The 10,407-nt window shown below is 41.7% G+C and overlaps 1 protein-coding gene across 2 annotated transcripts; it reads left to right on the top strand.

The window, feature by feature from the left end:
- Window positions 1-4,078: 4,078 nt before the first annotated feature.
- Window positions 4,079-9,998, top strand: LMOD2 (leiomodin 2). 2 transcript variants are annotated; one of them, XM_086610220.1, is made up of 3 exons: window positions 4,079-4,351; window positions 8,293-9,624; window positions 9,972-9,998. In XM_086610220.1, exons 1-3 carry the CDS (start codon window positions 4,079-4,081, stop codon window positions 9,996-9,998), a joined length of 1,632 nt encoding a protein of 543 aa, XP_086466346.1. The 2 variants fall into 2 exon arrangements, with proteins under 2 accessions (XP_086466346.1, XP_086466345.1); XM_086610219.1 differs by having other exon boundaries at window positions 8,284-9,624.
- Window positions 9,999-10,407: the final 409 nt, after the last annotated feature.

The raw sequence follows: 10,407 nt of genomic DNA, 5'->3' as shown, positions 1-10,407 counted from the left end.
AAAGATTGGAAGTCTTGTCTGCAGTGTGGCTGCCACTGAGCGGGCTCCGTCCCACCCACAGCTGGAACCCGGGTGCCGACTGTCTGCAAGGGCAGAGTGAATCTTGCTCTTGTAAAATGGGCGCTCCCAGTTCTCATTTTCTCTCATCCTAGCCCAAGTCCTGAAGGGAACAAACTGTTTAATAATTTTGTCGATTCAGTGATGAGTTTTTCATGGCCTATGCATGAAATGGTTTGTTTCCTGCATTTGGGATTGCAGCAGGGCATTGGGGAGGTGAGTTTGAGTTTTCTGTTAGGAGGTGCTGAAGCACTTTGGAGGACTCATCCTGAATAGTGGTCAACAAAGCCAATATAAACCTGCCCTCACGTGCTACATCCAACTCACTCTCTGCTCTCGTGCCTTCTGTGATGGAAGTTCACTGTGCCACCTCACTTGCCCAAGGTCTCTTCCTAAACTGTGCCACAGGTGTGTGACCAAGCACGTAGCCTGGGATGTATATCAGGATGCTCAGACTGCTATTTTTTTTGTGTTCTTTTTTTCAGAAATCCAAACATGTATAATGCCTGAGAAATAGGACTGTGTGATGAGAACAAAAGGTTTCACACAGGAATACTAATAACAGGAAAATACAGCAGAGTCCTCTGCAAAGGTAGACAAGACAATTTAATTTGGTAATTAAATCATTGGAGTGATAACCTGAACTGTCAAAGTGGTGGGCAGCTTCAGCAGTGGCTGGTGCCCACTGGAGCTGAGCCCTGACCAGCTGAAGTGCTACGTAATGCCAAATACTCCCAAAAACTGAATCTTAAACTCCTAATTAGTGGGTACTTTCAATCTTAATGTCACTGTACCTCTATTCTTCCTCCCTACAACAGCAGTAACACCTTCACATCTCCTCAAAGGGCTGCTGGACAAATAAAGCCATTGGCAATCTGGATATGCTGAAGAACAGGGACAAAATAAAATGCTGAAAGGCTGTTTATTAAATGTGTCTGCTCTCTCCTGTACACTGAACAAGAGTAAGGGTCCTGGGGACTCAGAGGTCCAGGATGAAAGTATATGATTACAGAATTATGGAATTAAGGACTGTGTTTCAGTGCTCATCAGCAGGCAAGGACAAGTGCTATCCCACATTTTCTGACCTGCAAATGCTTGGCTTTACAGTTTTAGCATCCTTTTTGTGTGTGTAATTTGCCATGTGCTACAGCCTTATTACCTTTATTAAAATTGTTCTAGAGAGTGTTCATGGGTCTTTGCCCTTGGCCTTCTCCCTATATAGAATAGATCCTAAATTACCATGAGTGACAAGTACAGGACTACGAAAGGACCCAAACCTCTCCTAACCTTAACTAACAGTTCCAATCTCCCCCCTGCTTCAGGGGAGACATTTGCAATAAAATACCTTGTCCATCTTTAGTAATATCTTCAAATTCTCTTATCTCATGGCTAGAATGGACATCACTGACATTTTACGTATAGAAAAACATCATCCCTGGCCTGGTGTTGTACCATGCCTCAGCAAGGAGTAACTTGAAGGTAATATTCATGTTGCTGCCAAGGACGGGAATACATCTTCCTTTGGAATATTATTTTTAAAAAGTGAGTAGTGCATGTTGCTTTTTGAAGTTCCTTTGAGTTTGGAAAAATAGAATTATACATAGAAAACAGTAAATAGACAAGTCAGGTAGCTGTTTGCTTGTACCTTTTATTATGGACTCTCAACCTAGGAAAACAGAGAGACTTAAGAATTTTGTTGTATTCGAGGAAAAAAGGAAAAGCAGACAGCTCAGAATTGTCTGGGAAACTTTATACTTGAATAGATTTCATTTTTATCAGCATACAATATACATTGACATTGTATACATCAATGCTGTACATGTCAACATTATACTAATAAAATATAGCACATTTCTGAAGTCATTTCTTTGATCAACATTTTCCAACAGAAAATATGCCCAGTACAAATTTTCTAACCAACTCCATCCAAAAATGTTTGCAAGAAAGTATTGTCTGCAAAAATGCGCTCAAGAAAGGTAATTTTATTGTACTGCTTTGCCAGCTAACTCCAAGGACAACAAAGTGAACCATTGTCTTAGGCACACTGAAGAAATAAAATTGCTTGGAGTTCTGATATACACATTTAATTAGTGCCAGCATCAACGTTCATAATGCCAAGGTAAAAAGACAAAAGGTACTTTTTCTTTTTTTCCCCTGCCGGTTCATATTTTACAGAATTTGACCTAAGCATCATTTCTGTAAATGCAGCTGAAAGAGTGAACAGAACTTCTCGTCCACTGTCTTGTCGAGACACAGGTGACTCAAGTCTTTTTATTCATCACAGTATCTTATACCATGAAGGTAACACTCTTAGCTCCATAGGCTAAATCGTTTTCCATCTTCCTCCTTTTTTACTTTATGCAAAGGTTTAGTCAATCTAAATGACCTGTAAATATCTATTTATTTTTTTACAGATGCACAATGTTCTTCAGTCTGAGTTATTAATGTATTTCGCGTGTTAGGGAAGCCTGGACTTGCAAGCTTTCATTCCGCTTCTTGAGCAAGCTTAAATGAGTGAAACTCATATAGAAAATGATCAAAGGAAAACTGTAATTTATTTACCAAATATGTCAATGAAAATCATGGAGCAGTTTGGCTAAAGATCATGCATCAGTTCAGGTTTACAATCCATACTAATCAAAAAGAGACGATACTGGACAAGAACAATAGTTCGAATTATTTTCACTTGTATTTCCATTCAATACTGACTTTAGTAGCTACAAATAAAACCACCATGTGTTATCTTTTAGTAGGGTTGACATTTATCATTATAGATGTGTTGCTACTTCCCTGTACCAAACCCAACCTTTTCTCTGTCTGTGTCTATTCCTCTCCCTCCCTCTCTCTCACAACACAGTTTTGCAGACATTGCTGTCCTGCACGTTTCGGAAAACATCATTAGTTCACCATCATTCACTCCTAATGGAGAAAAGAAAAAAGCCAGTGTGAAGTTTAATCTTTCATTCTGTGGTTTCTTACATTGGAAGACACCAGTCTATAAAAATAATATCAGAAGAGTATATCATTTATTAGCGGACATGATAGTGTATATGTACATTTGAAATTAGGCATTGAAGGAAGGGCACCCTCCAGCTCCAGCACCATCAGTCAGCTACAGCAAGCAATAGCCATTTACTAAAACAGCCACTAGAGGCCTTCATTTGCTGGGGGCTGTCAGAAGAGATGAAGGCAGAGCCCCGCTGCCCACCCAGGGCTGGTTCCCCCTAAGGCTCTGGGGGACTATGCTCACCCGTCCAGCAGGGCGCAGTCCACCACATGAAAAAAAAAAGATCTCACAGGAGTGCCAAATGGACATGTCAAGCTGATTCTCCCTCTGATCATCCTTGGAAAAAGGGGAATTAATAAATAATCCAGTTATGTGATTTGTTACAGGCGAGGCGTGACGTTTTATGAGCGGTGCTCCGCACAGGCGCTGGCACACCAGCCTCCCCTCGGGCTGCCTTCCCACAGATCCCAACCTCCTGCAAACACCTTGGTGGGATAACAGTGTGGTTCTGCTAGAAAACCGTGGAAACGAGAGGAAGCCCAGTGAACAACAGCGAGAGTGTTTTATTTCCAGCCCTTGTGGCAGCTCGGGATTAAATGGATTTTCATTGTTCTTTCTCTACTGCAGTTTGGACATGAAGTTGGTGTAAATGTGCCCGGGGTTTTATTTGCTGCCACCCCCCCTTCCCTCTGTGGGGCTGGTATTCTCCCGCCAGCCGCCTGCGCTAAATATGGCCATGGCCAGTGTGTCAATAATCTCCCTCTTTAAGGGACCTGCAAACACTAGTGTTGGGACATTCTTGCTGTTCAGATGTCTAGCTGACGTCTGATGCCTAAAACGGAGCATGCGTTCATCCCTTCGTGCATTGTCATAAGCCCCTGATGATTACTCTTAAAAGGGTGCCTCTGCTACGCAGGGAAACAGTTGCTGACCAAACGAGACACAGCGTGCTTGCTTCAGCCTTCTTGAATGCCTAATCACTTCAGGTTTGTGCCAGCCTGACCAAGCGGGACCATGTCTACCTTTGGCTACAGAAGAGAGCTCAGTAAATATGAAGACATTGATGAAGATGAGCTCCTAGCTTCTCTCACTGAAGAGGAGCTGAAGGAGCTGGAGCGGGAGCTGGAGGACATAGAGCCCGACCGTAACCTTCCGGTGGGACAACGGCAGAAGAGCCTGACAGAGAAAACACCGACAGGGACTTTCAGCAGAGAAGCACTGATGGCCTATTGGGAAAGGGAGACCAAGAAACTCTTAGAAAAAGAGAGATTGGGTGCGTGTGACAAGGTAAGAGAGTGAGACATTCACTGTTTCCTGGAAATATTTGGGCTTGTTCTTCCCTGGCATGGTCTCGCTGACTGTTTTCGTTTCTTTCAGTCTCTTGTAGTAAATTTTTAAGAACATTGTCAGCCATACTTCTATGTCTGTTAAACTGCTGCATATTAGCTCAGAGAGTGTTTGCTCTCTTTGGAGGTACCTTAAAAGCTCAGTTCAGAACAGAAGATCCTGTAAAAACTATTGTCAGTGATTAAAATAGGAATACATTTTAAAGGGCATGTTAGAAATTATTGCCAGGTAGCCATGTGGACTTTTGGATAATTTTTTTTTTGTTTAAAAACTAAAAGAAGTGCCTTTTCCTTTCCTTCAAAAAAATCAGTATTGACTGCCGAGAAACACGTCAGGAAGATAATTTTGAATACATGTTATGTCAGAAGTCGAGTAAGCAGCCGCCAGGCTTCATGCTCGCTGGATGGAAGCTGCATTGCAGTAAGCAGCTTCTGTTGCTTTGTTCCTGCTGAGGATCCCTGGCACAGCTCGGGAGACTTCTGGCAACTGTTGTCAGAGGGTAACTGTAAGTTATTTAAAAAGTGGTCTGGGGAAGAGTCGTCAGCCAACCATTCATCCATATTCCCAAAAAAAGAACCAATTGTTTGGCAATTCTTCCCCCAGAATAAAAACTTTTACAATAAAAGCTGGTCCTTAAATTGCAAATCAGCAGTAAGCTGGACAGGATTGAAGGGCTCAGTCCTAGCAGGTGATGCGTGCTCTCAGTCTAAGCTAATGTCCATGTCAGCATCCTCCAGGCCCTTGCTAAAACAATTTGTGAGACTGAGCTCTATCAAAAAGCAGCTTCGGTTTTCATGTTGGCTCCATGTAATTTTAAAGCAAAAAGTGAGGACTTGGAGATGTGAGTAGCTTTTTGATGTTTAAGCACTGCTTCATACCAAGCACTGACTCTGTTTCTAAGGACAAGTTTTCTCCATGTTTAACTAGAAAATAATACAATAAAGGCAAAGGCATCAAAACTGAACTGAGAACTTCTAATAGCCTTGATTCAAGAGCTCAGTTCATTTGCAAGCAAATAATTGGAGTTTGTATATTAGATTAAATACTCTCTTTAAGAAAAATCACCTGGATTAAAATAGCCTGCCATAATAATATCCAGGATTTCTTTACACTTCAGTGTTCTTTCCCCCTCATGAATGGTGGTGTGATGTCTTTGCAGGCAAGTGCACAGACCACTAGCTGTCATCAGACCATTAGTATCAGCTTGCAGACGTTGACTTCACTCCCCGTTTGTCAAGTTCTGGGGAGGCAATGGCAAGATTAATGTTTATTTCCAGCTGAGCCTGGAACTCAAAACCTGGACAGTTCCAAAAAATCTTCTGAACGGATCTAGTTCAGTGTCTTATATAATGTCAGGATTTTTTTTTCTTTTTCCATGTCTATACAGCATTAACAATGGGTACTGGCTGAAACTCAAAGTGCTAGCAAAAGCCACTATATTTTTTGATTTGAAGAAACTTCCTAAATGTATGCGTAAATATGAAAATGTTGACACACTGATGCATAGGACACAAAAGCTCTCTTCACTGAAAGCAATAAGAAAGCTCCTTCTGAGTTTCTTGAAAGCAATTTTCTTTTTGCCCTCGACTGCCTGAATGTTAGACAGCTTATCTAAGATGGTTACTTGTGCTCCTTCTATAGCTCGTGGTGAGAGATCAGCCCCTCCAAAAGGCAAACATCCTGCAGATAGCCTTTTAGGGTGAATGACTTGCCCTCCAGAGATATTTACCTCTCTGCTTTGACTATCTTAGTCCTAACTTTTCATCTAGTTCCTACTACAAAGTAAGACCAAGCCCTGCAGGCTGCCTGCAGCAGTCCTGCTCAGAAATGCTGCCACGATAACAGAGCATGCCTCTATGGATCTGTAAAGACAAGAGCACTCGATTCCAAAATTACTCCGCAGATTGTTATGACACCAAACGGCGTATGTAACAGGAAACAAAATTCCCCGTTCCACCCCAGAAATGCACTCAAAAGAAATCAATTTCATTTCTATTATTAATGTATTGTCATCAAGCATGTTAGCAGTTCATTTAGAAGCACCAATTTCTGCTCATCTGCACCTGTGTTGAAGGCTGTAATATATATTCCTAGATAGATAAAAGCATAGCCATGAAGACAGGTTCCTGGATACCTGGCGATTTCACCTTTTAAAAGTCTGCATATACCTATAAAAGCTACAGATATAAATCTTAGTCCCATAATAAAGCTGATTTAGATAAAACCCTCTTTCCATATGTAGCACAGCATCTCTCAGTGTAAGGGCCTTCCCACACATGATCCACAGGACAGGCAGTGGAGCTGCACCCTCCAAGACCTCCACGTGCAGGGCAATGGGACTGGACCCTGCAAGCTCTCCAGGCGCTGAACGCTCAGGAATGACAGGCTGGAACAGCTCGATGTCCTGTTTTGTTAGAGTCACGCTTCTGCCAACATTTCGATTGCCGTCTGTTTTGCATGTGTCCCAACGCAGAAATCTGCTTGAGATTGTGAAATAGTACCATGCAATATGTCATCGCTTTTATTTTAACCTTTCTCTGCATTTTTAGAACCAGATACTTAAGCAAACCTAAAACTGCACAGGTTTTCTAAAAATAGGCTGTCATGTTAGTAACACTTCCGTTTTCCAGAAACACAAAACAGAATCACTGTGTCTCTGCAGAGTGTACTCACTTTGTAAAATATCCTCTAGTATTTTACAAAGACTAAAATATGAATGTTGCTGAAGTAGTGCGTACAGAACAAGTATATTTCATCCAATATTTTATAAGCATTTACAAACGTAAATAAAAAGGCATACGCTATGACTTGTCCAGTAGGCAAAACAGGACACGGGACATCTTTTTGGGAAAGAGGTTTAAGGTTGGTCCTGGCATGGGGGTTCAGTCATGACCCATACAACACTACCATGCTTCTGGAGTCCTCCAGGCGGAGGGTGAGACTTTCCTGGGCTGCAGACCTTTTGCTGCTCCTGCGCAGTGAATTTTCTTCTGCCACTGTAACTACTAATAGCATCAGACAGAGCTTTGAGAAGTGTTTCCGAATTTGCCTTCTTGGTGCCCACCAAACACACTAAAATAACCTTGGGTTTTAGAAAAATAGTTTACTCTGTAGGCAATGAATTATAACCAGTATTGCAACTGACCTGCCACAGCTGTCAGTGAGCACAGTCTTAGCTCTTGGCAACCATGGAGAGTTTTGGGGATTATTGACGTGTTACTACTTGTCCATGTGGGAATATGCCTCAACCTTTTCTTCACAAAGAGCTTCTAAGTGTGTATAGCCCATGTAGTGCATCCAGAGTCTTTTTGACATGACTCCTGTAATTCTGCATAATTTTGCATGTCAATATGTGTGTTTACACATGCAGACATTATTTCTATTCTAAATCATGGAAGATTTTAGCCTTTTAGATGTACTAACGTATGCAAGGGAGTCCAAGCGTTGACACAGATGTCTAATCTGTATGAAATGAAGAAACTTGTTGCTCATAGATCATGTCCATTCTGAAATAGTTGTGTTTCTGCTGGTGAGAATCCAAATAATATCCCCTTGTGGACATGCCAACACATAGAAAACACGAAGTATGTCCATGTTGCAATGTCTTGTATCAAATTTTTTCTTGGCAAGAATCACTGACATCAGTAAAACTGTTCCAATTTATGCTAAGCATTTGTCTTCTAGGGAATTTGAAAGAAATAAAGTTAAAAAGGTGTTAGGTGCTGAAATGTTCTCTGTTCTCCTAACTGTTTCTGGGGATTTATTCTTAGCTTTCAGTATTATATGGTTTCAAGATAATTGTTTTTGTGCAAAAAGGCAGTAGCTACATTACTGCAATCATGTTTAACACCCTCACCTACATTCTTGTTCAGGATTCTGAGCAAGAAGAAGACAATTCAGAAGACATTCAAGAAGAGTGTTTCACAGAAAGCAATAGCGAAGTGTCTGAGGAGGCATATACTGAAGAGGATGATGATGAAGAAGAAGAGGAGGAGGAGGAAGATGAAGATGAGAGTGATGATGAGGATGAGGAAGAGCAAAACGCTGCAGCTGGTGAAAGACCTGAGCATGGCAGGAGTTCTGACCACATCAGGCGCAAAAAGTGTAACGGCACAAAGGACAGTGAAAATTTACTCAATGGCCATGATGGAAAAGACACTGATAACCTGAGCTTAAAAAGCAGTGCCATCCACCCTTGCGGAAATCCAACAGTTATTGAGGATGCTTTGGAAAAAGTTAGGAGCAACGACCCTGAAACCACAGAGGTCAATCTGAACAACATCGAAAACATCACTTCACAGATGCTTATACAATTTTCTCAAGCTCTGAGGGACAACACGGTGGTTAAGTCATTCAGCTTGGCTAACACCCATGCTGATGACAATGTTGCAATAGCTATTGCTGGTATGTTAAAGGTAAATCAGCATATAACTAGTCTGAATATTGAGTCAAATTTTATCACAGGTAAAGGAGTACTGGCCATCATGAGAGCTTTGCAGAATAACAAGGTTCTAACAGAACTTCGGTTCCACAATCAAAGGCACATCATGGGCAGCCAGGTGGAAATGGACATAGTTAAGCTATTGAAAGAGAACACCACTCTGGTCAAGCTTGGGTACCACTTTGACCTTGCTGGCCCAAGAATGACCATGACAAGTATCCTGACAAGAAATATGGACAAACAAAGGCAAAAGCGTATGCAGGAGCAGCGGCAACAAGAGTCTGGTTGTGACGGAGCCGTCAATCCAAAGACCAAAGTCTTGCAGAAAGGGACACCTCGATCCTCACCCTATGTGTCACCTAAGAGCTCACCTTGGTCCTCTCCGAAGCTCCCTAAGAAAGCACCTCCAGTGAAAAGTCAGCCTCCAGCTCCTGCACCCCCACCACCCCCTCCACCCCCACCTCCTCCTCCTCCTCCTCCCCCAGTTATTCCAGAGAAGAAGGCACCAACCAGGAACATAGCTGAAGTCATCAAAGAGCAAGAAAGCTCAAAAAAAGCCTTACAGAATGGACAGAAAAAGAAAAAAGGCAAAAAAAGCAAAAAACATGAGAACAGCATATTGAAAGAAATTAAAGATTCTCTAAAATCAATCTCGGATAGAAAATCAGAGGAAGGTTCACGACCCTCCACCCGTCCCTCCACCCCACAAAGGTCTCTCCATGACAACCTTATGGAAGCAATTCGGGCAAGCAGCATAAAACAATTAAGGCGGGTAAGTAAGAGATCCTATTTCAGTAAGCAATTGTGGCTCAGATATAGCACAAGCTCAATTAATTTTAGTACATATATATTTAATAAAAAAAAAGTTCTTAGAAATGTGAGCATAAGAAAAGACTCAGGAAGAGGCTTTCCTCTGATTAAGCTTTTCTCAGCACACTGACTTCCGTTCAACTGTGATTTTGACAATAAGTGCGGTATTTTACCAGGTTCAGGCTTGTTAAGGGAGATGGTGCATAGCACAGGTCTCTTGGGAGGTGTCTCTGGTAGGAATTCTGACATCCAGACTGTACAGCAAATGTAATGAACACCCTCCCCACCCCACCCCACCCCCTTTTGTAGGTGGAGGTACCAGAAGCCCTTCGGTGAAAGCCTGGATGACAGAAGAAGCAGAGCACGGCAGTTGTCAAGGGGAGGCTGCTCGTCCATTCACTGGTGGTAACATAGACTGTCTAGCAAGCTGCTTTCAAAGTACACTCTTAGATTCAAACCATTTCTCTTTTATTTCAAAGAAACAAACCTGCTAAATACAAAACAATGCTTTAAGGATACGTTTGCCTTGTAATCTGTAAATATGGAAATATTTTTTTTTTATTTAATGAGATTTCTATTGAGAAATTGCTGCTTATTTAGATATTCTTTTCAATATCTGATTGCACATCACTGGACAAGTTCTTCACACTGAAATGTAATAGTTTACCAACCTGTGGTTTCTTCTTTTTTTCCATGAATTTACAATAAATATGGTTTTGAAGCTTTCAAGCAGACACATGGTCCT

The sequence above is a fragment of the Tauraco erythrolophus genome, chromosome 4 (genome assembly GCF_009769465.1).
Source record: "Tauraco erythrolophus isolate bTauEry1 chromosome 4, bTauEry1.pri, whole genome shotgun sequence".
In the NCBI taxonomy this organism is placed as follows: Eukaryota; Metazoa; Chordata; class Aves; order Musophagiformes; family Musophagidae; genus Tauraco; species Tauraco erythrolophus.
Note: the sequence above shows the minus strand (reverse complement) of the source record. Positions and strands in the feature narration are given on the sequence as shown.

Bases quoted from the DNA above. Each gene is read 5' to 3' on its own strand.
- LMOD2 (XM_086610219.1), top strand. From the start codon at position 4,079: ATGTCTACCTTTGGCTACAGAAGAGAGCTCAGTAAATATGAAGACATT. The intron at 4,352-8,283 runs GTAAGAGAGTGA...ATTCTTGTTCAG, and splicing joins GATTGGGTGCGTGTGACAAG to GATTCTGAGCAAGAAGAAGA. The intron at 9,625-9,971 runs GTAAGTAAGAGA...CCCCTTTTGTAG, and splicing joins GCATAAAACAATTAAGGCGG to GTGGAGGTACCAGAAGCCCT.